Source organism: Nematolebias whitei, chromosome 13 (genome assembly GCF_014905685.2).
Source record: "Nematolebias whitei isolate Nwh7 chromosome 13, NemWhi1, whole genome shotgun sequence".
NCBI lineage: Eukaryota > Metazoa > Chordata > Actinopteri > Cyprinodontiformes > Rivulidae > Nematolebias > Nematolebias whitei.
The window spans coordinates 4985757-5013132 of record NC_056510.1 but is presented as its reverse complement, the minus strand read 5'-3'; the positions used below and the strand labels follow the sequence as shown (position 1 = coordinate 5013132).

The following is a 27376-nucleotide window of genomic DNA, read 5'->3' as shown; positions in this document are numbered from 1 at the left end:
ATATATATATATATATATATATATGTATGTATGTAGAATTTATTTTTTATCAGACCCCCAAGCATCGGCTCGCGGACCCCTGGTGGCCCAGGACCCCAGTTTGAGAACTACTGCTTTAGATAACCTGGAAGAAAAGTAAACTGTTATGGTAGCCATGACCCAGGAATGATTATTTGTGTAGTGTCAAAGCAGTAAAGGGTCAGAAACGAACACATATCTCTGACAACAACTGTCTGTGAGGACCAGAGGACCAGACTTAACTTTTTTAGATTTTTCTACCTGGATTATTGAGCATGCATCAGGATATGTCTGTGACATAGATTTTGGAAATTTATACCGCTGGCGCGTTCATGAATGGGGGGATTCAGCAATTTTCTCTGTCTGGTTGACTTTTGTTTATTCCGTAATGAATCCCATTTAACTTTTTCTTAGAGTCAGTCTATTTAAATCATGAAGTTAGTAACCACTTCAGTGTTTATTAGTATATATGTATATATGCAAGTTTTCAAGGTTTTATAAAAAAAAAATTACCAATTCAAAACACTGCCAAAACCTGGCTAGTGTCTGCCTGATCATTTTTGTTTTGTCAGAATTCTGCTATGAATAAGTTTAAACTTTTTAAGAATTTGTGAGTTTTAAATGTCTGAAGAATATGAGTATGTATATTTTGTCTAGATTGTAACACCGATTCCAATTTGTCCTGCTTATGATAACTTTTACTACAGAAACGTGAAGGCATTTCAGGAAATCTAAAATGTGCATACCAACAATATCCTTGGCTATGTGCTTTCCAGGCACTTCAGCTGGCTCACTGAAACCAACTTTGTTGACAGCAGTGATGCGACACTGGTACTCAGACTTGTCAATGAGATTCTGGATGATGTAGTTGGTATCCTGCAGATTCCTGGGGACATTGCAGCGGATCCAGTCATTGGTGTCAGTTCTCTTGCATTCCACTAAGTATCCAATAACAGGGCTTCCACCATTGTTAGCAGGTGCAGTCCATGTAAGACTGATGGTGCTATGGGTGGTGTCAGTCACACTGGGGTTGATAACAGGTCCAGGAGGAGCTGGCGAAGAGCATAGTATGGAATTTTAGATGACATGGAAAAGATTTGATGTTAATAATAAATACTTAAAGTTTGGTGCAAAGGTAATATAAGTAATTTGATGGAGACTTACTAATGGGATTCTGTGCAGTGGTGCCAGCAGAAGGATCACTGGGTTTGCCAAGCCCAGCGACATTGACAGCAATCACTCTGAACTCATACTCAACTCCCTCTGTTAGGCCTGTTACTTCAAGTGTCCTTTCTGTTATGGGCTTTCTGTTCAGTTTGCTCCAGTTCATCTCTTTGGTCTCCTTCTTTTCTAGCATGTAACCCAGGATGGTGGACTTTCCATCATCAGAAGGTTCCTTCCAACTTACTGTCATATGGTCTTTAGTCACATTGGTGATCAGCGGTGCTTCACAAGGACCGGGAACAGCTGAAAGTTATACCATAATAAAAATCTTTGTTTAGAGACTTCAAATACATTTTAAGTTACATTTACAAAATCCAGACACAGTGAGCCAAAAGCCTGTTGGTATATGATGTGTCTGACAAATGTTTTGATGCAGATGGTGCTTGTGTCTCTATTCTAATAAAGGTTTAGGTATATTAACCGTAGCAGTTCTTTGTAAACTTGATGCATCAATTTGGACTAAAAGATGGTGAGGACTCACTGAATGGGTTCTTGGCGATGGCTGGGTGGGTGATAAAGGGGTCTCCAACCCCCCACATGTTTTCAGCACGGATTCGGAACTGGTACTCATGACCCTCAATTAACTTCTCCACATTAAACTCCAACACATCACCCTTAATCTTGGTTGAAACTTGGGCCCAATCAGTCCTGCTGGTCTCACGCTTGTCAATAATGTAGTTGGTGATAGGGGCACCGCCGTCTTTCAAAGGAGGTTCCCAGGAAAGCTTGAGACTGTTGGCAAACACCTCAACATACTTGGAACTGGCAGGGGGGCCAGGAACATCTGAGGAGACATAAATCTGATATTAATGCTCATGTAAAATTAGATGTAAATCTATTGTTGGTAGGATCTCAACAAGTATCCTTACATTTATAAATGTTAATACTTACCAAGTATGACAACCTGAATCTCTTCTGTCTTGGATCCACTGGCATTCTCAGCCAATATTGTGTAGAGTCCTGTGTGTTCTTTAGTAACTGATGTCATCTCTAGCTGAAAGTGATGCCTTTGTTGGGTAATGACCTGCCCTTCACCTGATTTCAGGTTGTCATCACCTCTCTTCCAAGTGACTCTGGGCATAGGTTTACCAAACACATCAGCTTCCAGAAGGATTGTGGTTCCAGCCTTCACCTTAAAACCCTTTTGCATCTTTGCATTGAGCTCAATTTTTGGAGGAACTGTGTTTATAAAAGATGACAGCAATAAATAAGCAACATAGCTTGTCATTTTAGAAAAGTTGTTATGGTAAAAACAATATTTACAATAATGTTTTCATTATTCTGGCTAGTTTAATAGTTTTGTCATAGTGTTCAATTAAAAATGCTTACCATTCTCAGCACAAACCAGAACTGGGTCTGTGGGCTCTGAGGGTTTGCTCATGTTTACAGCAGTTTTGGCAATAACTCTGAATTGGTACTGTAGGTCTCTTTCAAGACCAGTCACTGTATACTCCTCCCTTGGGACGTTTTGACTGCTGGTATTGCAGCGTATCCATGAATCTCCTGGCACCCGCATCACCTCAACATAGTAGCCTATAATTTTGCTTCCACCATCATTTTTTGGGCGGGCCCAAACTAAAGTTACAGAGTTCTTGGTTACATCCAAAACTTCAGGTTTACCTGGGGTGTCTGCATTGCATAAAGACAAATGAGTTAAATAAGCAGACTAATTGAATAAATCATTACTTAGTGAACAGATGATGGTGGTAAACTTACCAACAGGTGTTCTAGCAGTTACAAAGTCAGTCTTCTTGCTTGGTTTACTCTGGCCAGCACGGTTAATAGCTGATACTCTGAAGGTATATTCCAGGCCCTCAATGAGACCGGCACATGGGTACTCAGTGTTACGTACGACAGTGTCATTGGCCTTCACCCACAAAAGACTATTTCTTTCCTTTCGCTCAATGTAGTAACCTGTGATGGGACTGCCACCATCACTGTCAGGTTTATCCCAGGCAACAAACATACAATCTTTGTTGGTCTTGTTGATGCGGCAATTTAGGGGCTCACTTGGAACATCTAGTGATAACATACAAACAAACTAAATTACAAACAGAAGTTGGATCTAAAGCTAACCATACTTGGGGCATATTACACTCACACCTACCAAAGGGGAACTTGGCGACCATCCTATCAGACTGAATCGAGTCTGACACACCAAAGCGGTTCTCAGCACGAATGCGGAACACATACTCTTTTCCGGGAACAAGTTTTCCCAATCTGCAACTGGTCTTTGAACAGGAAGAGAGGGCTGTCACCCAGTCACCTCTACTTACATCACATTTCTCAATCACATAGTTTGTGATATTGCTTCCCCCATCTTCCAGGGGTTTGTTCCAAGACAGAGAGCAAGAATCAGCATCAATGTCACTGATCTCTACAGGGCCTTCGGGAGGACCAGGGATATCTGAAATGCATAGAATTGTATGTTGAGTCATCTTTATTCATTCTCTGTTGCAGAGAACCAAAATATAAACTATTTATTTTCAAATGAGCAGGACACACCTCTGATGACAATTTTTATCACTTGAGAAACCTTTGCAGTGCTGTTTTCAGCCACAAGACTATATTCTCCGCTGTCAGTCCTTGTCACATCTTTGATGATCAGGACACATAAGTTTCCAGACTGGTGCACGGCCAAACGACTGGATGGGACCACTGAATTCTCACCGTGCATCCACTTACAAGTTGGGGAGGGTTTCCCTGAAACCAGGGCCTCCACTCGAAGTTTGGCTCCCGCTCTAGCACTTGCTGTTTCTGGCATAACAATCTTTGGCTCCACTGTTGTTGAAAAACATTAAGAGATTATTTCAATTATACAGGAACATTATTAAAATAACAAACAGCTGTCACATTAAATCCTGTGACTAAGCCTAATTATTTTTACACTATTAATTTAAAATTTATTTTGATTGTGGGACAATAAAAAAAATAAAGTCACTACAGTTTTTTAAAATTCTTAGTCCAATATACCAACATACCCATCTGCTCTTTGATCTCGACCGGTTCTCTTGTTTCTGTGAAGGAGCTGAGGCCCATGATGTTCTTGGCAGCTACTCTGAACTTGTATTTCTTCCGCTCTTTTAGTCCACTGACACTGACTGTTAAACCTTTAACTGTTGTGTATGCATTCCACACTTCCTTCACAGGTTCTTCTTCCTCCTCTATTTCTGGTGGAGGGGGTGGAGGAGCTTCCTGTCCCTCAGCAACCTATGGTGAGTGGATTTAACATTTGAAGCTTAGTGATTCAGACTTTAATAGTTTCAATAAGAGCATATGTCTGAAATTGAAATTGCAATTGAAATTGAAACTGAATTGCAAAACGTCAAAATGGTTATACGTACAAAATGGAAGTAAGACTTTCAACACATTTAATATGGAAGATTATGTTTTTCTTTTTACTCAAATGTTAAAAAAATCTAATTAAAAACATTTAAAAAATCATGATGCGGTCTGAAAACATTCGCTCGATTACTAACCTCCACAGGGGCAGGTGGCTCTGGAGGAGGTTTGACTTCAATATATTCAATTACATAACCATCAATCTTGGCTCCACCATCTCTTTCAGGCTTCACCCAGCCAACCAGAGCACTGTTTTTAGTTATTTCCAGAACTTCAATTTTTTGACAAGGGTCAGGCTTGCCTGAAACAAAAATGAATGAGTTGAAGTTTTTTTTTTTTAATTTAGTGGGGAAAAAAAAGACTTAAGACTTATCAAGGGAGTGTACAACTTTAAACTGAATGTGAGCTTTTCCTTATCATGTGATGTGCAGTGATTAAATAGATACTTACTGACAGGATCAGAGGCCAGGTAAGATGTAGGTGTTACTCTAGGAACTCCAGAGCCATACTCATTGACAGCTGTGACTCTGAAGTAGTATTCAGTACCAGGCATCAAACCAGAGACTTTTAAGGGTATCTTATCTAGTTGAACTTCAGTCTTGACAGTTGCCCATGTCTTACGGTCAATCTCACGCTTTTCAACAATGTAGTGTGTAACCTCACTGCCACCGTTGATCTCTGGAAGATTCCAGGACAACATAACCGATGTCTCTTTGATATCTGTAGCTTCGAGGTTCATTACAGGACCAGGAGTATCTGTTAAAAAAAAAAAGGACATTAATTTACTTATTACAACAATTATTTACACTTGTGTGTTTTCTTGATGCACGGAAAAAAAACTACAATTTGATAGATATTTGGTAGCAGTGAAGCAAATATTTTAAAAAGCAGACTTACCCAGAACCTTGACATTGATAAAAACGGCCTTCTCTCCTGCAGTGCTCTGCAGAGTCAGGCAGTATTTGCCAGAGTCATTTCGGGTGGAGTCTGGAATGACCAGGAAGGTCATTGTGTCGATGATATCAACTTTACCCTTTCTGACCACATTATCAATACCCATTCTTCTCCATGTGACAGTGGGAGGTGGCCTGCCTCTGATAGTGGCACACAGTCTAATGGGACAGCCAGCTCGAACTGTCAGACCTTGCTTAAGATTGGCATCCAAGTCAGCCTCTGGTGCCTCTGTTGAATGAAATAGAGGCCAATGATAGACACAGATTTTTATACCAGGTCATAAAACATCCTCAAAATGATATGTTTGGTGTTCACCTTAAAGCAGAGTAACATCCAATAATCCTTACCTAGAATATCTCGTGGAATCACAGCACCATCCAGATCACAAGGCAGACTCATGCCCACCTGGTTTTGAGCTGACACCCTAAATTCATACACAAGTTTCTCATCAAGACTTGTAACAGTGAACCCACACACAGTAAGCTGCGCTGCAACATTGCATCTCCTCCAGCCGTCATCTCCTTTCTTTGCAGTCCCTTGTGCCCGCATCTCTACAACATAGCCAATGAGAGGAGCTCCTCCATCAGACACAGGCTTGGTCCAACCAAGAGTGACTGTGGTTTTGGTGCTGTCCACAACCTTCAAATTGGTAGGAGGAGCAGGAGGCTCTGTAGGTAGAAAAAAATTGTAAGTAGCAATGAGCTTTGTTATGGTGGAAACAAAGCATGTAAATTATTGTTGGTTACATACCAAGCGCATCTTTTGAAGTGACTGCACGAGAAGCCTTGCTTGGAGAACTAATACCAATTTCATTCACAGCCTTAACTCTATATTGGTAATCATGAAGTGGCAATAGTCCTGGAACAGTAAAACGACAACCAGGGACTGGATCTTTATTAACAGGAGACCACCTAATGGCATGCTCTTCTTTCTTCTCCAACAGATACCCAATGATTGGCTTTCCTCCATCTTTTTCAGGCTCAGACCATTGCACAGTCATTTCTTCTTTGCCTATCTTGGTTACCTCTGGTGCTTCCGGTGTATCAGGTACACTGAACTGGGTGCCAGCAACAATAGCCTGACTTTGAACTGCCGGTCCAGGACCCATCTTATTTTCAGCTCGAACTCTGAAGATATATTCATTACCTTCAATGAGTCTGGTTACTTTTGCTTTGTTGGTGATAACAGCGTTAGAATGGACAGACCAAACACCTCTCTTGGTCTCACATTTCTCAATAATGTAGTTGTAGATATCGCAACCACCATCATCTTCTGGGACTTCCCAGGCCAGATGGCACCTGTCAGTTGTGATGCCAGATACTTTGAGATCCCTGATGGCCCCAGGCCTATCGAGTACAATCACTTTAGCATTATCAGAGCTGGTTCCTGCACTGTTGGAGGCAGTAACAATATATTTTCCACTGTCACTGCGTCTGGCACCTGTAAGCAACAACTTAGAGAAGTCTATACCAGTTTCAATTTGAAGCTTGGGACCTTTCTTAATCTCTGTGCTCTCATCTTTTGTCCATTTGACATCTGGTTGGGGTTTGCCTTTTACTGTTGCTTCCATAGAAATAGTGTCTCCGGCTTTCACAACAAGGGATCTGTCAAGTTTAATCTTTACCTCAGGCTCCACCAGCTGTTCCTTAATTAATACTTCTGCTGTGGTTACCCAGTTACTTTCACCTCCCTCATTCTTAGTCTGAACCCTGAATTGGTAGAGTTGATTTTCAATACACCTATCTGCCATGAAGTAAGTCTCCTTGATGGCACCCTTGTGAAGCCTTTCCCACTCACCCTCTTTTGGTTTCTTTTCAATATGATAGCCAAGGTTACGACTACCACCATCATAATCAGGTTTCTTCCACTTCAGGAAACAGAAAGTCTTGCCTATTTCAGAAATATGGAAATCAATGGGTTCACCAGGTTTCTCAATGGGGTCAACTGCCAGAATAGGTGTCTTGGTCTCTGTAGATGGCCCAACGCCAATCTTATTTTCTGCACTGACACGGAAGAAATACTCACAACCTTCAGTAAGAGGAGCCTTTATTAGACGCTTGGTCCAATCATTAGAAACCACTGTCCATCCTCTTTGACTTGGCTGACGACACTCAATAATGTATTGAGTAATCTCAGTGCCACCATTATCTTCAGGGTTTTCCCATGAGACCATGCAAGATTTTTTTGTGGCGTAGGCTACTTTCAAATTCTGACAAGCTCCTGGTGTGTCTAGAACATTCACCAAAATGGTAGCTTGTGCCTGTCCACTGCTGTTCTTAGCGACAATAGCATATTTTCCATAATCTGATCTGACTGAGTCATTAATAATCAGTTCACAAACAGGGTAGTTGTTGTTCATCTCTGTGCGCTTATCTCGTGACAAGGCTCTGGCATCCTTAGTCCATGTGATTTCTGGATCTGGTCTGCCTTTCACTCTGGTAATTAAACTGATTATCTGACCTGCCCTGACTGTCACAGAGTCCCGGCAAGTCACATCAACCACAACTTCGGGGGGCACTAGAATGTCCTTTGCCAAAATTGTCTCAGGGAACTCTCTGGGCTCACTGTCCCCAACCTTGTTAGTAGCTCTGATGCGTAGTCTGTACTCCATTCCTTCAATGAGGCCAGGTACTCTGTAGGCACAGATCTTGACAAGGTCCTTATTGATTCTATCCCACTGGGCAGTTCCTGACTTCTGAGCCTCCACAACATATCCTAGAATTGGACTGCCTCCATCTCTTGTGGGCTTGGTCCAGCAGATGTCAGCATAGGATTTACTCCAGTCCTTCAGTTTAGGGTTACCAGGAGGTCCAGGTTTAGTGATTGCTCGAGTAGCTTTAATAGGGTCAGAGGTGAGTGAAGGCTCACTGATACCAGCAATGTTCTCTGCAAACACTCTAAACTCATAGCTATTGCCTTCAAACAGACCAGAGACTCTGTATCTTAGATCTAGCACCGGAGTTTTATTGACTCTGATCCACTTTCCTGTCATTTCTCTCCGCTCAATCACATAGCCACTGATGGGGCTACCTCCATCATACTCCGGCAGGGCCCATTCCACTGTTACAGCATTCTCTGTGATATCAGAACACTCAGGGAAGCCTGGAGGACCAGGAGGGTTGAACATGTGTTTGGCAATAGTAGGTGGACTCTCAAGACCAGCACCAATGCCAATTTTGTTTTCTGCACGGACGCGAACAATGTATTCACGACCTTTCTCTAACCTTGACACTTTGGCTTTTGTGCTGGTACCACTAGAGCTAACAACTGACCAAGGCTCCCATGGCTTCTTGACATCCTTTTTTTCGACCACATAGTTGGTTATAGGTGTGCCACCATCATCTTTGGGTGCCCTCCATTGTATCATCATGTGATCAGGGGTGACTTCCAAAATATTGATGGGTCCAATGGGTGGTCCTGGTAGATCCAGCACAGTGACATGTAGGGCTACTGTCTTGCTGCCTGCAGGATTGGACACAGTGAGCATGTACTCTCCAGTGTCTCCTCTTTGGCACTCCGGAATACTGAGGATGGTTGAGGATCCAGCTGTTTCAATATGATATCGGCCCTCAGATATGATCTCCTTGCCATCGCTCATCCATTTGGCTGTGGGAAGGGGGATACCTGTCATCTTAGCTGGTAAAGAAACAGTACTTCCAGCTTTGACAACAACACCCTCAATAAGCTTCACATCAACTTCAAGAGTAGGTGGCACTGAAAGAGAACAAAACAGAAATTGTGTTGTGAGGTTTTAACGCTTTACATAGCATCATACCTAGCTTTCATAGTGATAAACCCCCTCAGCATGTCTTACATGTCTTCTCCTGGCAAGTCACCGGAACACTAGTGTCAGGGCGGCTTACACCAATGGCATTCTGAGCTTTGACCCTGAAGCGGTAAGTTTTGCCTTCTTCCAGACCTGTCACATGGCTCTGGTTGTTGCTCACAGTCTTGAAGGTAACCCAGTCTGTCTGGCCATCTTCCTGGTACTCTACAATGAAGCCAGTAATTTCACTTCCACCAGTGCGATCTGGCCACTCCCAGGCCAGCCATACTTCTGTCTTCTCTACATCGGTGTGGTGGAGGTTCTTGGGTGGACCAGGAGGATCTTAAGGGTGTCAGAGAAACATAAATACTTTCTAATTAATAAGAGATTTAAATCGCTCACTAAGAATGTGTATAATACCATTTTCCTGAAATAGTAAATTAGGTATCATTGTTTATAGCCAGTGTCACATTGCATCTATTGTAATGTATTATAACTTTCACTCACAGAGAGGATCAACAGCCTTGATAGGTGTCTTAGTTACAATGAAGTCACTCCTGCCAAACTGATTCTCAGCAGCCACTCTGAACAGATACTGGATTCCTTCCATCAGGTACATGGCCATCAGACTCAGTTTCTTATTGGCTGGAGCGACAGGTACCCACTGATCTGCAGCTACATCTTTCTTTTGCACAACATAATGAGAGATGACAGCACCACCATTGTCTTCTGGAGCCTTCCATGTTAGGTAAGCAGACTCACTGGTCACTTCAGACACCATCAAATCCCTTGGAGGAGATGGCTTGTCTGATGGAAACAACCATGTATAAAATTAAGTCCATATGTATTCTGAATTTAAAAAGTATTTGTTCATTTGAGTTGGTAGAAATTTTACTTACTTAGCACAAGCACAGCAACTGTTGCTGATTTCTTTCCAGCTGCATTCTCAGCTGTAATAGTATAGTTTCCAGAGTCTGCACGGACACACTTGGGGATGAAGACTTTGCTGCCAGTCGTGGTAACAGCAACAGTGACGTGAGAAGGTACATCTCCATCATTCTTTTTCCAGGAAACTGTTGGTGTTGGTATGCCTTTAATGGTGGCACTCAGAGTGATATCTGTGCCCAGCATGGCTAGGTGGTCACGTGCCATGTTGGCATCCAAGAGTAATTCGGGCTCCTCTGTGGATTGCAATAAAAAAGTGTACATATTTTAGTAGATGATAGAACAAAAAGGCCAATAAATTACAGATAATTAAATTTGATAGATTGCATTTCCAAAAGCAAAAATGTACTATAATGTGTTCATGGGCTGAGTTACATGATCCTCCTTACCTAATCTGTCATGGACTTTGATGGTCTGTTTGACATAGGCAGGGTCTGATTTACCAGCAGCATTCACTGTAAAGACCCTAAACGCATACTCCTGTCCATCAGTAAGTCCTGTTACTACATAATGGAGATCTGGACACTCCTCTGGAGTTGCATTGGCCTGAGTCCACTCTATGGCACCTGGCTTCTGATACTCCACAATGTAGCCAAAGATTCGTCCTTTTCCATCATGTCGTGGAATCTGCCACTTTAGACTGACAGAGTCCTTGGTCTTATCGTAGGCCTCTGGGGTTACTGGGGGACTTGGAGGTACTGTGAGAGGAAAACAGTTCAGTCAGCTATAAATACAATAAAGAAATAAGGACGGGAATACAAAGTGTAAAAAAATATGAGAAATGTGTCAGACTGACCAATGGGATCTTTAGCTAGGATTGGTTTGGATGGGGGACTTGGATCTCCGGTTCCCAACTCATTCTCAGCCATCACCCTGAATTCATACTCGCAACCTTCCACTAAGTCCTGAACTCGGTACTGAGTTGCTGGGTAAAGTGGATCTCTGGTTACTCTGGACCACCTCTTGGCTCCAGGTTCCTTCTTTTCCAAAATGTAGTTGGTGATAGGCTTCCCTCCATCCCGAGGCCGGTTCCACAGCACCAAAGCACTGTTAGCATACACCTCTCTGACAGCTGGCATTTCAGGGGCCTCAGGGACTCCTTAGTGATGGAAAGAAATATATATATATATTGGAAGAATAAAAAATATTGCTAAATGAAACCACAGGAGAACATTGTTTATTACTCTTGAACCTCTCCTATGGTTTATGAGAAGCTCTAAGACAGTGGGAGGAACGTACTGAACAGATCTTTAGCTTTCATCTCCTCAGACTCTAAAGGGTCACTGATGCCGTACATGTTCTCAGCAGAGATTCTCATGATGTACTCCCTGCCCTCTGTTAGTTTGGGGATCTGTGAAAGGAGACAACACTGTAACATCTCTGAACTCTAGCAACCCCCTCCCGCTGGAGTCCTGAACAACAACACAACAAATTTCAGACCTAATTACCTTGCATGTAGTCTTGGTTGTGGCAGATGTTACTGTGGTCCAGATCTCTCTGTTAACATCTCTCTTCTCAATGATGTAATTAGAGACCTCGACACCACCATTGTCTAGAGGAGGCTTCCATGAGATCACCATATACTCCCTATGCACCTCCTCAAACACCACAGGACCAACAGGAGGAGTTGGTCGGTCTGCAGGGAATGGGAAAGGATAAAAATGTGGTTTGTACTGCTGATGACATCAACCAAAGTTTACTTTACAGTTCCGAACATACCAACAACTGTGATGTTGCTGACTCCTTTCCTGGATCCGGTACTGTTTTCCACAACCACAACATACCTTCCACTGTGCTCACGCATGGCCTTCATCAGGCCCAGTGACAAGGTAGTTGGTGTGTTTTTGAACATAACATGTTTGTCAGCCTTCAGCTCTTTGTCATCTCTATACCAAGTAATAGACGGAGCCGGTTTGCCTGTGTAGCGGCCCTGCAGCAAACAGCTCTCTCCCACACGAACGATGATCTTGTCACGGAAGTCCAGCTCAATGGTTGGTGGCTCTGTAAGGACAGAGAATCAATTTTAAAAATTCAAGAGTATTTTTAAGGTAGTCTATTTGTATATTCTTTTTAATGTTTGTTTTTCATTTTCATTTCCCTAAATGAAAGTAAAAAGATGCAGGAACCACTGCAGGCAACAATTGCAATATTCAACCATATTTAAAGTTATTAATGCTATATGTTTATCTGTATAAATATATAGTCACTGTAATTCACCATGTTTAAATCCTGGATTTCAAGTGTTTAAATTGTAAAATTACAGCCACAGACATACATTGGCATTATATAGCCATGATTCAACTGTATAGATGCAAAGCTGTAAAATGAGTCACCTAGTTCATCCTTGCAAGTAATCGGTTTGGTGCAGAAGGACGGTTTGCTTGGTCCGATTTCATTCACAGCAATCACCCTGAACTCGTAGGTGTCACCTTCCCTCAGGCCATCATATGTGAACTTCCTGTCCATCAGCTTCTCCTTTGTCAGTCTGGTGAACTTGTCCTTGCCAATCATACGTGCCTCTAGGATGTACATGGTGATATCAGAGCCTCCATCATATTTGGGCTCTTTCCAGGTGAGGCAGATGGTATCCTTAGTAACCTTGGTAACCTCCAGTTCTTCTGGGCGGTCTGGCACACCTGAAGACAAAAATGAAAATATTTCTTAAATCTGACGATAGAAGGCAGCTTAATGATGGATGATAATTTACAGTGATATTATTTAAATGTTATTCTTGTTATTTAGCAAACACTTTTTCATAAAGTAACCTGGAAAGTCATTTTGCCCCAATCAACAAATGATGAGATGAATTTTGGGAGAAGGCAGGGCTAAGCATCAGATCATAAAACTTCCACTCTGCCATTCAGATCCTGTTTACATATTTTTTTTAAATCTCTGATTCAGGTGCAAACAGCATTTTTGTGACTTGATACAATTGTATAACAATCAACTCTTTTCTAAGTGGAAATTAATAAAAACCGTTTTTTGGGCATGTTTGTACTTTATGAACTGAATTATTGGTGAAATGATGATACCATTGTCTTCTTTGGCCACTTTTGTTTTGATTATTAGGCTTGTGACACGATGGAACAGCACAATACTGGAAACCTGGCATTACATTAGAATTGGTTAACTGTTCACTCCCTGTGAAGTGGACTGAGTAGTAAAGTGGGGAATTTGATTACAGCAAGTGTTAGTAAAGACGATTCCGAAAACACATCTTCCAAATGAAAAAAAACAAGTATGTTTGTGGTAAACATGGAAAAACAAACAAAAATAGAGTAGGGTTTATTGTAACAAGCTATCAAAGGACGTTTGGATTAATTATTCCAAAGAAGCCTTTTGGATCTATAAGGTATGGGACCAAGAGCAGAATCAGCTACATACACAGGAACTGACTAAGTAGCAGTTACTAGCTATGCCACAGTGGGACGTCTCCTGGACAAACCTAACTGAACATGCACCTCATGTAACCAGAACAATAAAATAATTTCCATTTTGTCTGCAACTGGCTCACTTAGTTTTGATCCTGTCACCAACAAACTGTGGATGAAGGCTTGAAAGATTAATTATGGACAGTAAACATGGAATAGTGTCAAAGGAAAATAAATAAGTTACAGTTGTTTTGGGAGAACTTCTAGCCGTGCTCATAATTTGATGTTTTTACTTCTATTGGTGCAGCATGACTAATTTAGCATCTTGTTGACATTTTTGCTTCTCACCTGGATGGAAGTATTTTTTCAAATTAAATAAATTTGATTGTATGAATCTCTGAAAATGGGAGAACTTCTCTAGTCCTGATTCTTAAGCGGTGAGTTTGATGTGAATCCCCTCCCTGTCTGAGACCAGTGTTTACCTATGTATCTTTAACCATACTCACTGATTGGTTCCTTGATGATGAGCTCAGCTGCTGTCTCCACAAATGGTCCAATGCCGATGGCATTCTCTGCAGCCACTCTGAAGAAGTAGGCCTTTCCGAGGGTGAGGTCACGAGCCACAGCATTTTGTCTGCTGGCCGTATATGAGAGTGATGTCCAGGCTTTACGCTCAGCTTCACGTTTCTCAATGATATAGTTGCTGATGGGAGAGCCTCCATCATTCTCAGGGAAGAACCAGTTCAGCTTGCAGGAGTCAGTGCTCAGGTTCTCAGCAATAAAAGGAATACCAACAGGCCCAGGAACATCTATATTAAAACAGAGGTGAATTTATGAAACCAAATGGTTGTCAGATAGTCTTATCAAAATAATTCAGTGATATGAAAGCCATCTCTCACCAAGGACTTCCACAGTGATGCTCTTTGTCTTTTCCCCTCCAGCATTCTTAGCAGTCAGCGTGTAGACACCGAGGTGTTTCCTGGCACATGGTTTGATGACAAGTGAAGAGCTGATGGCCGTGGTCTCCACTTTTGCCTCCGGAGGCAGTGCAGCTCCATTTCTGCCCCATGTAATGTCAGGTGTTGGCTGGCCTGACACATAGGCGATGATCCGGATCACACCGCCAGCATGTACCACAATCCTTTCCTTCACCGAGGCATCCAAGTCGACCTCAGGAGCAACTACAAAGGAAAAAAAAAACTCCTCATTACTGTCTGTTTCACACGGTTTCAGTATGTTTGTTTTTGGTGCAACAGTTGATCTTAACTCACTGGTTCTGTCATTGACTTCGAGCACCTCTGGGACTTCCCCTGGCTCACCATTACCAGCAGCATTGAAGGCAGTCACCCTGAACCTGTACTGACCACCAGTCTTTAGGCCGGTGATCACTAACCGAGTGCCTCGGACTTCAGTCTCCTTAGCCTGAGATAACGAAAATATTTTTTTAAGATTTGTCTTATCACGGATCTGTCTCAAAAACCAAATGGAAGACTTGATGCATCTTTTTTAATGTTATAAATGAGTACTTTTATTTCATCAAACTACCATGAGAAAACGTTTATTTTGAAAGACAATGTAAGGTGACTCTTTTTCTTACCTTGACCCAGGTCTCAGTGCCCTCCTCTTTGTACTCTACCCAATAACCAATGATCTTGGAGCCTCCATCCTTCAGTGGTGGGATCCATTCCAGGTCCACTGTAGATTTTGTCCAATCAGAAATCTTGGGCGTTGGAGGAGATGGGGGGGCTTCATAAGGATATAGGCAGCTAGTTATCATTCCACTCTGTGTACTTACAGAGAATAACAAACTTGTATAATTTAATTTACTTACATGTGGGGTCTCTAGCAAATACAGGGTCTGTTGGGGGGCTAGCCAGTCCAGGTCCGGCAGCATTGATAGCAGAAACTCTGAATAAGTACTGAGATCCTTCAACTAATCCACTTGCTACAAAAGTTTCCCCCATGCCCATAGGACGAATGGGGTCTCGGGTAAAACGGGCCCAGCGTTTGCCAGTGGTCTCTTTGCGCTCCAGCCAGTATCCGGTGATAGGGGTACCGCCATCATCCTCAGGCTCCTCCCAGTTAATGGTCATGGAATCCATGGTGATGTTAGTTACTGTGGGCTTCTCACATTGACCGGGGACAGCTGAACACAGAGAAAAACAACATATGGATTTCAGTTCTGTAAAGAAACCTGGTTCATGTCATATAACTTTTTTGTTTCCTTCAATCATAGGGAAAATTGTGCAATCAATACTGGTTACCAGTTTGACTAACATAACTTGACTGTTGGACTCATCAGTTTAGGGTTGAGTACTGATACAAACAATAAAGACTGGTAAAAAACCATCATGGTAAGAGGCCATTTTTAACTGGTGTGTCTGTCAGTGTTTGAAACCACATTAAAAAAGAATCATTGACACAGTTCCTAATCCCTTTTACATAACCAGCCCATAGTGGTGGCGTTGTAACAGACATATTTGACCTGATTCCTGTGTCTCACTGCTGAAGGCAGCTAGAGGGACTTTGAAATCCCTGTTAGAAGATTGAACTCACTGTAACGATTCCGGGCGACCTCAGGCTCACTGTCCAGTGGCTCCCCAACACCATATTTGTTCTGGGCCATGATGCGGAACACATACTCATGTCCCTCCATGAGATTTTCTACTGTCCAGATCCGATCTTTGGGCTCATTGGTGACAGGCACCCAGGTCTTTCTGTTGGCCACTCGCTTCCAGATGACGTAGTTTGTGACCTTAGAGCCACCATCATCCTTCGGTGGCAGCCAGGAAAGCGTGATCTTCTCAGCTCCAATCTCCTCAAATTTAATGGGAGCAGAGGGAGGACCAGGACGACCTGTAAAGATCAAATAAAATTTCTGTCATGAGAAACTGCTGCAGTTCAGATAGGTTATTGCTCCTTAAATGAGCATACTTTTGTAATTTTGCATGCCAGTTTTATGTTTGTTCATACCGAGCACGTTGAGTCTCATCTCCTTGGAGGTTTTGCCGAGACAGTTGGAGGCCACCAGCGTGTACAGACCAGTGTCAGGGCGTTTGCCCTGCTGGATGAGCAGTGTGCAGCTGTCGTCTGACACAATCTTGTTGATATGCTCATCATACTGAACCTCCACCTTGTCTTCAGGCTTGTGGGGTGGAGCCTTGTACCAAGTGAGTGTGGGGAATGGACAGCCGCGGAGCTTGGCTACGATGCTGATGTCTGAGCCCTGCTCCACCTCCATAAACTCCTTGAGCTCGATGGATGGAGCACCTGCATGTAAAAAATGAGAAAATGGGAGATTGTGACTTATTTTTAAAATAAATATTAGTTCTTTTCCAAACTATAAAGTTCCGCTGTTCAGTGTTTCCCAGACAACAAGTATATGCATCTCCACTTTGGGTTATGCTCAGGCTGGATGGCACCATCTGGATGTGGGCTTTAGCTGGGGGTTTCTTTGGGGCCCACTTGGATTAACAAAATTTTACCCAAGTGGGAACCCAGTGTAGGTCCAAACTGGGTCACAAAAAAGTTAATAAATGGTTCAACATGGACAACACATACAAATCCTACTTGGGTTTGTTAACGGACTTAGACATGAGTAAACCCATGTTGTACTCATATCGTACCAGTAATGAACTTAAAAATAGCACTTGGGCTTTGTGTTGTGCATGCTTTCCTGCACAGTCCTCTCAATGCTTAACACTGTTTTAAATGAAAACTAATTAAGCACTTAACACGGGGCTATTGTGAAATGTGGAAAACCCCACTCTTAGCCCAGGTTAGAACCCAGACAGATATTTTTTTCAAAATGGCGCCAACTTGGTGCCCAGGATTTCATAACATCAAAACTACACAGATAATTTCCATGGGTCCTTTGTGGATCTCACACACAATGCTATGTAGGACACAGTTTTAAGACTGTGTCCAACAAATACGGACTCCACTTATGAATGTTGGCTGGGATGAGCTGAAAAAAGTGAGTACAAAAATAGCTGTTTTTGTGAGATACAATGACAGAATTGAACATCATTAAGAAAAAAAACCAAAGAATACACTGTATTCCACTTTATTTTCTAATTATAGGAGATGTTTGAAACTATGTGTCTGGGAACTGACGTGTGATTGTTGGAACAAAATTTGAATCCTTCAGTTCTGACAGTAAGTCTCATTGTGTGCTTCATGTGTTCTTACAGGTCTGGTCCTGGAGCAGGACCGGTCCGGCAGTGGACGATGGTCGACTGGGGCCAGCCTCATTGTAAGCTATCACTCTGAACTCATACTCATCTCCTTCTGTCAGGTCCTCCACTTTGAAAGTTGTGGTGTCCACATCTCTTCTATTACACCTGCAATACATGACCCAGGTCACATCAAACTCACCACACAATCAGAAACAGTTCACTCTGTTCATACATAAAACATACATTATATATATATTTTTAATTAAGATTTTTTTCCCCTGACATACCTGAGTCCTGTGCTTCTGAAAAGGAGGAATCCAGTGTGACATACCAGTAAGTGCAGCTAAATTTATTTGAACTATATCTACATCACCTTGATTTAACCAGATAAAAAGCATTGAGATCAAAATCATTTTTCCAATTGTGACCTGTCCAAAAGATCAGCAGTACAGACTGTAAAATACTGTAAAACTCAATTATTTTACCCACATAAATGTCTTTTTTTTAATAAGTATGAGTGTGACATAATAATGATTTTAATAGGGAAACACAACAATGGTTAAACACTCCCACAACTATTAAAAAAACATGCAATATCTAAACATGTAGGCACCATCCAAATGTCTCAATAACTCTGTTTTTTGTTCAGGATTGAATGAAAAGTAAAAAAAAAAAAAAAAGAGGTCTGATGGGGAGATCTATGTCAAGCGTGCAGTAAATCCAAACTAGAGCCTGACCGATATGGAAATTTTGGCTATCGTTGATACTGATATTGGGAGGGGAAGGTTTAAGCCAATAACCAATATACTGGCTGAAATATAATAATCTAAGTAAACAGCTAGCTACTTTTAAACCTGTTTTAACACTTGGTAGTCTTGAAACAGTCTTGCTAACCTGAATTCACATTTTCTATCCTCCACTATTCACCATAAAGTTAGCAAGTGGCTTGTTCCGTGTTTATACCGATGGATAATGGGACAATCATCACCAATATGGATATATCCCCAAATGCCTACATGGGCCTAAACTATCAGCCCTACCAAGGCTCTAATCCAAAACTTCCTCTAGCTCTGACATGAGGAACCAACAGAGAGACAACGTTGTTAGAGCGTAACACATAGTGGCTGTTATGTCTTTGTAGAGATATACACAAATAAGATGGAACTAAACCCAAGAGGGTCTTGTAGGCTAGTCACCCTATACTGGTAGACAATGTCTAAAGACTGTAAACAAACCAGGTGACACCTGGTAGCCAGTGTTTAAGAACTGGAGACAAACCTCAGGACACTGTGGTAGACAGTGTCTAAGGACAAGAGACATTTGGACAAGGCACTCATTAACAGGACTTTGCCACAGGCAGTAAGGATATAAAGGGATCCGATACTGAGGTTCTAGTAAGTCTGAGTGAGAAACAAGATCTATTTATGTAAAAAAAAAGCAGCTTCAGCTTGAGTTTGAGAAGCAGAATAATGATAAAATGGTGACAGAATATCTCAAATCAAGAAAAATCTCAAGTATTTGTCATTTAAAATCAGTTCCAAATGTTTTACTTGTGGGTTTAACATTGATGGGATTTTCCCTGGCAACTCTCTTTCATTAGAAAAAAATATGAAATTGGTTTAGTCAGTTAAACCTGTTTACATTTTTGAATCCAAATTAAACAGGGAAAATCCAAAATAGAGCCGGGTGTTATTAGACCAGAACTTGCTTTGGTCCTCGTGTAAACGACCTCCTCACCTCCTCCAGGATTCTTTCTGAGTGCCACTGGAGTCCCAGCAGAGCAGATCCACGCTGTAGTGGGTGACGGGTGAACCTCCGTCATTCTTTGGAGCCTTCCAGGTCAGAGTCACTGTGCCCTTCCTGATGTTCTGAATCTTCAGTCTTGTTGGAGGATCCGGAGGATCTGCAGAGTCAAATTAGTGTTAAAAGTCACAGTTATATGTAACTACTGAAACACGTGTGTGAATAATACGAGATTAGAGGTCTGTAACATTTGATGTTTCAGTTCTGGTATAAAAAAAAAATACATTTTTTTTAACAGTTATGTATTTTTATTATTTAAAAATGTATTGTTTAAATACAGTTATTTACATAAAATAACAGATTTGCTGACAATGTCTAAATAAAATGTTTATCGGATAAGAATAACTGAAATTTTTGTCTAAAGTTAAATTTGTCATAAAACCAAATGATGATTGATGCATCTTTCTTAATGGGCTAAACAAGCACTTTTATTTTGTCAAGCTACCATAAGAAAACTTTTAATTTGAAAATGTCAGGCGAATCTTCTTGTTGATTGCTGTAATACTGTTTTTACCATATAACCAGTAAAGAAACCAGTAATGGCTGAAGAGGGCTTTAACGTACGGATAGGATCTTTGGCTTTGGTCCCTTCAGTGGTCTCAACAAATGGGCCAAACCCAAAGCGATTTTCAGCTCGAATGCGGAACAGGTACTCCTCGCCATGAATCAGGTCTGGAACCACCAGAGACTGAGAGGCGCACACTGGGTTCACCTGAAAAAGACAAGCTCAAAGTTTAACTTTGCCTACAAAGGTCAACAGCAGTCTGTTTTCTGATGGAGGCTGCCCAGAAGGGTTTGTACCTTGGTCCAGGCTTTGCCATCCACCGTCTTCTTCTCAATGAAGTAGCTCTTCACCCTCTCCCCTCCATCATTCTCCGGAGGTTTCCAGGTAAGTCTGCAGGTTCCCCTGGTCACATCACTTACTTTCAGGTCCCTAGGAGGTCCAGGCAAGTCTGCAGAACAACAAATGTTGTGATCAGCACACTCAAAAGCTTCCAGTCTGATTCTATATTTATTATAAACCCAGCTGAGCTGCTGTTCAACTTTGAGTCCTGTAATATTCTTTCTTGTTTTAAAGTGTCGGGTGTATGAGCCTCCATATACCGAGCACGTTGACCCGGACTTTGACCACTTTGTGTCCAGCCGGGCTCTCAGCATTGATGATGTATCGACCACTGTGGCTCATTTTGCCGTCAGGGATCACCACCATTGAAGTGGTGTCAGTGGAGTGGATCTGAAATAAAACAGAGGCAAACCGGTTATATACTACAATATTTTATCTGAATCACCTCATTTGTAACAATAATTTGTTCATCTGATAATCGATATGTTACGAATGAACCTCTGACCTCAGAGTCAATGGGCAGCGTGTGAAGGTCGTTCTTCTTCTCGGTCTCAGCAGTCCCATCTACGAAGGTCCAGGTGACTTTGGGAATGGGTCGTCCTGTGATGGTGGCAGGAATCCTGATGGTGGTTCCTGCTCTGCAGTTCAGCAGGTCATTAGCGTTCACATCCAGAGTGACGGTGGGTTCGACTGGAGGACAGAAACATTTTTACTGTTTACAACATGTTTACAGAAACACTTGGTTCTAAACTCGGAGGTGCAGCATCAGAACCAACAGAGAACTGATTAAAGTCCACATATCTACCTCACATGAACAGCTTATATTATTTGATGAACAGACTCAAAGTCTGACTGGTATGTGTGTGTGTGTGTGTCTGTGTGTACACGGGGGGGTGAGTTTCTTACTCAAGATGTCTTGAACCAGGATGTCAGCTGTCCTGGCGGGCTCAGAGTTTCCTGCAGCATTCACTGCATAGATCTTGAACTTGCACTTCTTTCCCTCCTTCAGGTCAGGGACAGTGATTTCGGTAGATGGGTGGAGCTTATCGGCTGGGTTTACCCTCCTCCAATCAGGAGAGCCCTCCTCATGAACCTCGATGATGTAACCTTTGATGGGGCTTCCGCCGTCTCGTTCCGGAGGGCTCCAGGTGAGCGTGATGCTGCTCTTAGTTTTGTCTTTAACCTCGGGGGCACCAGGTGGGCTGGGGGGGTCTGGGAAAGAGAAACAGGAGGTGTTTAAATCAGTCTGAGTTCTGGTGCCATGCTCTTTAAAGTTCCAAGTACTGAAATACTAATTCAATCAAAGTAAGGAGGCGTTAATTTCCTGGCAGCTGATACTGAAAAACACTGTTTCATGAGTTTTTATTTTGATAAATGCAGGAAGGTGTAGCTGCAGATTCCATGAACCTGACTAGAGTTCAAATGAGGAACACTCACTGCATGGATCCACAGCAAAGCGGCACTCGGTGGCCTCGCTTGGTGGTCCGAGTCCTGCAGCATTGCTGGCTGCGACCCTGAACTGGTACTCTGTTCCTTCTATGAGCCTCAGCACTGTGTACTGCAGGCCCTTCACTGCCGGCTTGGTGGCCGGGGCTCGGTTAACCCGACCCCAGTATACTGCACCACGCTCCCTCTTTTCCAGCCAGTAACCCTGTATGGTGGAGCCACCGTTGTCCAGAGGGGGGTCCCAGGTCACCGTCATGGTGGTTGCTGTGGCAGCTATGATTTTAGGGTTACGTGGAGGTCCTGGGAGGCCAAATGGATCTCGGAGCTGTACTTTCTCTGATTCACAGCCGTCACTAACACCGTACTTGTTTTCAGCTTTGATCCTGAACTGGTAAGCTCCATTTAAGTCCAGTTTGTAGACCTAAAAGACAAGAACAACATTTTTGCATTAGTTTCTTGGAGTCTAAGAACTGATATTTTGAACCAAAAAAAAAAAAAAAAAAAAACTGTCACTTTTTAAGATTTGATTAAATTATTGTTATCTCCTCAAATTGCCACATTAATGTGGTGGAGGCATTTGTGTGCTTGAATGATCCTAGGAGCTTTGATGTCTGAGGCATTGGAATTGCACCTGGTAGGGACTCCAGAGATCCAAGGCAAGATTGGTCTTAGATGACAGTCCAAAGATTGATTCAACACACTTGTATGGACAAAGACAAACAAGGAACTCAATGTCCCTTGTCCAGACGTGTGTTACCGGGGCCCCACCCTGGAGCCAGGCCTGATGGAGGGGCTCATCGGCAAGTGCCTGATGACCAGGTCTCTACCCATGAGGCCCGGTCGAGCTCAGCCTGAATGAGCAACATGGGTTTGCCTTCCTGTGGGCCCACCACCTGCAGGAGGGGCCATACGAGTCAAGTGCATTATGCCATGGGCGCTGGCCAGACTTACCAAAGCTGGCTCTATAGAACATAACCTCTCTGGCGGGAAAGGAGCCTGGGCTTGTGCGTGAAGTTGAGAGGCACCCACTAGATATATTTGGGCTCACCTTGACGCACAGCATGGTCTCCAGAACCAATCCCCCTGAGAAGGGCTGAACTTTATTCCACTCTGGAGTTGCTCATGGTGAGAGGCACTGAGTTGGTGTGGGTTTCCCTGCTCAAGCTGCTGCTCCCACAACTCGACAAAATTTTGTCCAAATAAAAAGTATTAACGGACAAAGATAAAATTCTCTTTGGATGAGTAGCTTTTATTCCAATTTGTTTTGTTTGTGACAAAACAATAAAATGTTTAAAAAGTTTTACTTTAGTAAAACTTAAGTTTGTTCAGAATATTCACAAAGTGCCAATTTCTCAACTTTACAGAAAAGGGGGAAAAAAATCTGTCCAAATTCAGTTAATTTCTAATCCTGTTCAGTTTAATATTTCGATTCAATATATTTTTATTTACACAAATATATTGAACCTTAGTTCTGAGGCCTGGTCTTTATTTCATAGATTTTCAATTCAATCCAATTTCAATTTGGTTTATTTATATAGCGCCAAGTCACAACAGAAGTCATTTCAGGGCACTGAACAGAAACATTCATATATAAAAAACAACAAGTTAACACCTAAGGAGCAGACTGCTTTGAATTTAACTCCATCACAGAATGGCTGAACATTAGATTTGAAATGTAACTGACCCCATATCTCCTTTCAATCAGGTTGATAGTCAGAACGTCAAAGTCTGATTTCTTCTTGCTGGCGTCTCGGCGCTCCACGATGTAGTTGGTTATCTCACTTCCTCCATTGTCCTCAGGGGCATCCCACGTCAAGTAGCACGAGTCCGCCTTGATGTCTGACACCACAATATTTCTCGGAGGAAGAGGACGGTCTGAAATTTCAGAAATGGATTGCTCAATGTGTATACAGATCAGACTTCATCAAATGTGAAACTGTGAAATAACTGAACAGACCTTTTACACATACTTGTGTCAGAATTTTACAATGCACTGTGGTCTAGATACATACATGCCTACTTACAGTTTATTGTCTAAACAGTGTTCATTTGTTTTAGCTGCTCTGCAGTAACTTTGACATCCAGCAACATTACAGGATGATAACATCTCGCTCTCGCAGTGTAATATAAAAGTAAACTCAAAACATTTGTGTATAAAGTTAAGAAAAAAGCAGGTGTACAGAACCAAAATAGTAGAGGTGAACACCAACCTTGGACACCAGAAATAGCTATGAATTAATTTAGCCAATTATATGCACGCTCATTATTAACTGAAAACAGGTCAATGAAAAGCTGATGCAGAAGGTTCTGGTTCTTACCGAGGATCTCGACTCTGATGACCTGTTGAGCTGTTCCATAACAGTTTTCAGCTACCAACTTATAGTTCCCTTTGTCCTGTCTGACAGTTTCTGGGAAAGCTATCTTTGTCCTCAGTGTAGTCCGGTTCACCTGAAGTAAAAGAATGGACATGCGGACATCGTGTCAAACCAAACAGACCAAAAAGTTACTTAGATTCTGTTGAATAAAGTAGTTTTATCTGTAGCAGCTGGATGTTAAAAACTGGTTAAAAAAATCTCTCTAAAGAGCATTAAAGCAACAAAACAAATGCTAAAATGGTTTAGTTGTTACCATCGCATATTCCTTAAGTTCTTTACATGTTCCAAACCCTGAATCAGGTTTTACTTCTCACCTCCTCTGTCTCCATGGTCATCTTGTCATCTTCAGGCACTTCAATCACCACATTGTCTTTCAGCCACTGGAGGGTTGGCAGAGGAAGTCCAGTCACCTCTGCTGGGATGTCGATGGCGGCTCCTTTCCTCACAATGATTGCGTTGCTCTTGAAGAATTTCAAAATTGTGATAACTGGAGAAACTGGGACCAGAAAACATTGATCAAATTTTTACTCTTTAACAAAATCAATCTTGCATTCCAGTTCTGACTGTGATCAATCTTTAGCTACATCTGAACGTACGTTCATCATCCTGGATCTTGACTGTGATTGGTTTGGATGGTTCTCCATCCCCAACTTCATTGACAGCTTTTACACGGAACTGGTACTCTTGGTTCTCAGAAAGGTTCTCGATTGTTCCACAACACTCTGTAAAGATCTTGCGATTAGCAACTTCAAACTCTGTGCCATCAGACCTCATCTTCTCCACATAATATCCACTAATGGGGCTGCCGCCGTCAGTGCGAGGAGGCTGCCAGGCCAGAGTGATGGTGCTCTTGGTTCTCTCAGTGTAGCGCAGTTTCTCAGGGGCAGATGGTATTCCTGAAATAATGTGGAAGATGTCAGCTAATGATTCTTGAAATATCAGGTAATGAATTCTCCAGGTTGTATATTAGTGTGTTTACCTTTAGGATCCTCAGCCAAGATCGGTCCCAGGTCTGATGGAGCTCCATCACCATACTTATTTCTGGCAAAGACCCTGAAGTCATACTCCTCACCGGCCAGCAAACCTTGGATGTCACACTTGCAGGATGCTGTCTCAATGGGCTGACGGAAAAGCTTCATGTTGGCATCTTTCCTTAGCACCTCATAACCGATGATGTCACTGCCTCCATTGTCCACAGGATCTGACCACGTCAGGACAATATTCTTCTTTGTCACCAAGACAGTCTTCAGATCAACCACTGGCCCAGGAACATCTACAAATACAGAAGTTGGTGAATAACTCTAATTTTGTTTCTTCCAAAACTACACTGTATCTTGTCGTCAGGAGTTTAACAAACATCTCTTTCACCCAAACATAAAAGAGCTCTTTAAAATGTCTTCACGATCAATCTATGCTGTAAACTGAGACCAGGAAAGATGAAACTCTGACTTTTCTTTTTTAGCTCAGATACAGAGCTGCCCCTCGCCATGTTAGTACTTGTACAAGTGGGTGTTTTGAGATGAAACACTGACCCATAACATCCACTCTGGTCTCTGCAGTCTTGGTCCCACTGCCATTGGTTCCAGTGATCTGGTACTTTCCATGGTCTGATCTCACAGCCTTCTTGATGAACAGAGTGCTCTTCTTACCCTCTGTCTCTACAATCATCCTCTCTTTGTCAATCTCAGCCTCATCTTTGGCCCATTTGATCTCGGGCTGGGGTCTGCCTGTCACCACAGCAGGAAGCTTCAGAGGATCGCCAGCTTTGATCATCACACCATTCTTCACAGAGGCATCAAAGTCCACAGCAGGAGATTCTGTGGGACACAGGCAATGGAAGATGTTTCTGAAAAGTGTAGTTCTCCTACACGTGCATCTGTAACACCCCTAGAGTCAAAATCAGTCATTGTACGGGAAGTGACTCAAGGAAAAGCTGAGATTAATTTTTGTTAAGAGACTTACAAAACAATAATCTTATAAATGATTTTCTTTTCGTAAAAAAATCTAAATAAAAGTTAATGATTAGCCATTTGTTCACAATGGTAGAGAGACAAAAACTATTAGTACCTTCAGGCTCTTTGACGGTGACAGGTTCAGTAACACCAGGAGCTCCAGGACCAGCATCGTTGACTGCAATAACACGGAAATAATAGTCTGCTCCCTCTGTGAGGCCTGTTGCTGTGTAGGTTAACTCCTTGCACCTGAACTCGGTGCAACGGCTCCAGTCCTTTTCTCCTGCCAATACCTGTGAAACCCCAGGTCAGGATTTAAGATTTCGGTCCTGCTGGTTAAACCTATATGTTTTTGGTTTTACAAGTCTTAGTGAGTTTGTTCAGTACCTTCTCAACATGGTACCCCAGAATATCCCCTCCACCGTTGTACAGTGGGGGCTTCCAGGCCAAGATGACAGAATCTTTTCCAGTGTCCACCACCCGTGGAGTGGGAGGGCCAGGAGGAACTGTGTTAACAGAAAAATACATATGAATAAATATTTGCGTTACAGATTGTTGTGTAAATTTTCAGAAGTCTACAGAAAGTCTGAAACAAAAAACACAAAACAACTGAAGCTACTGTCTGAATATCAGTATCTGTTTGCAGATTGACAGCTCTAAATCCTCCTTTAAATGGCCATGACATCATCCAGTAAGGTGCAAAATGGTTTGTCATGAAGGTAAATCTGACTTTCATTCAGCATGGTCAAAGCAGACTAACAAACTGATCAGATTTTAGAAAGTCACAGACTAAGTTTCCAGAGATTCAACTCTTTGTCTTTGAGGTTTTATACTTCATTATTGTAATCAAAACTTACGGATGGCATCCATGGCTATGGTGCGGTCTGTGGGGTCACTGAAGGGCCCGGGTCCAGCCAGGTTCTCTGCGCACACTCTGAAGATGTAGGTGAGTCCCTCCATCAGCCCCGTGACCTTCACATCAAGGGAGTTGACGAGGGCCCTGTTCACTCGGGTCCAGTGTTTGCTGTTCACCTCCTTCCTCTCAATCCAGTAGCCCAGAATTGGGCTACCATTGTCCTTTGGCTCATGCCAGGAGATGTGGGCGGAGCTTGCTGTCACCTCATGCACTCTGGGGGTGTTGGGAGCATCAGGAGGATC

General features: G+C 42.4%; 1 protein-coding gene across 1 annotated transcript in view; it reads right to left on the bottom strand.

Moving 5' to 3' along the window:
• The window catches only part of ttn.1 (titin, tandem duplicate 1), a gene marked incomplete in the record, with an annotated part of 170421 nt that overhangs the window by 52173 nt on the left and 90872 nt on the right, over positions 1-27376 (bottom strand). Inside the window, 47 exon segments of the mRNA XM_037686817.1 lie at positions 765-1070; positions 1183-1485; positions 1724-2026; positions 2134-2421; positions 2572-2871; positions 2959-3261; positions 3350-3649; positions 3748-4023; positions 4224-4452; positions 4722-4885; positions 5035-5340; positions 5482-5766; positions 5886-6206; positions 6289-9252; positions 9353-9646; positions 9812-10111; positions 10204-10485; positions 10639-10947; positions 11046-11348; positions 11489-11600; positions 11698-11885; positions 11969-12250; positions 12583-12885; positions 14127-14429; positions 14520-14801; positions 14892-15042; positions 15218-15366; positions 15452-15766; positions 16177-16476; positions 16594-16890; positions 17812-17963; positions 19536-19701; positions 20166-20313; positions 20403-20554; positions 20706-20835; positions 20951-21135; positions 21352-21657; positions 21883-22312; positions 23576-23766; positions 24210-24339; positions 24581-24762; positions 24863-25162; positions 25246-25539; positions 25799-26083; positions 26334-26511; positions 26606-26724; positions 27076-27375. Of these exon segments, the coding sequence (XP_037542745.1) occupies positions 765-1070; positions 1183-1485; positions 1724-2026; positions 2134-2421; positions 2572-2871; positions 2959-3261; positions 3350-3649; positions 3748-4023; positions 4224-4452; positions 4722-4885; positions 5035-5340; positions 5482-5766; positions 5886-6206; positions 6289-9252; positions 9353-9646; positions 9812-10111; positions 10204-10485; positions 10639-10947; positions 11046-11348; positions 11489-11600; positions 11698-11885; positions 11969-12250; positions 12583-12885; positions 14127-14429; positions 14520-14801; positions 14892-15042; positions 15218-15366; positions 15452-15766; positions 16177-16476; positions 16594-16890; positions 17812-17963; positions 19536-19701; positions 20166-20313; positions 20403-20554; positions 20706-20835; positions 20951-21135; positions 21352-21657; positions 21883-22312; positions 23576-23766; positions 24210-24339; positions 24581-24762; positions 24863-25162; positions 25246-25539; positions 25799-26083; positions 26334-26511; positions 26606-26724; positions 27076-27375 (14466 nt within the window).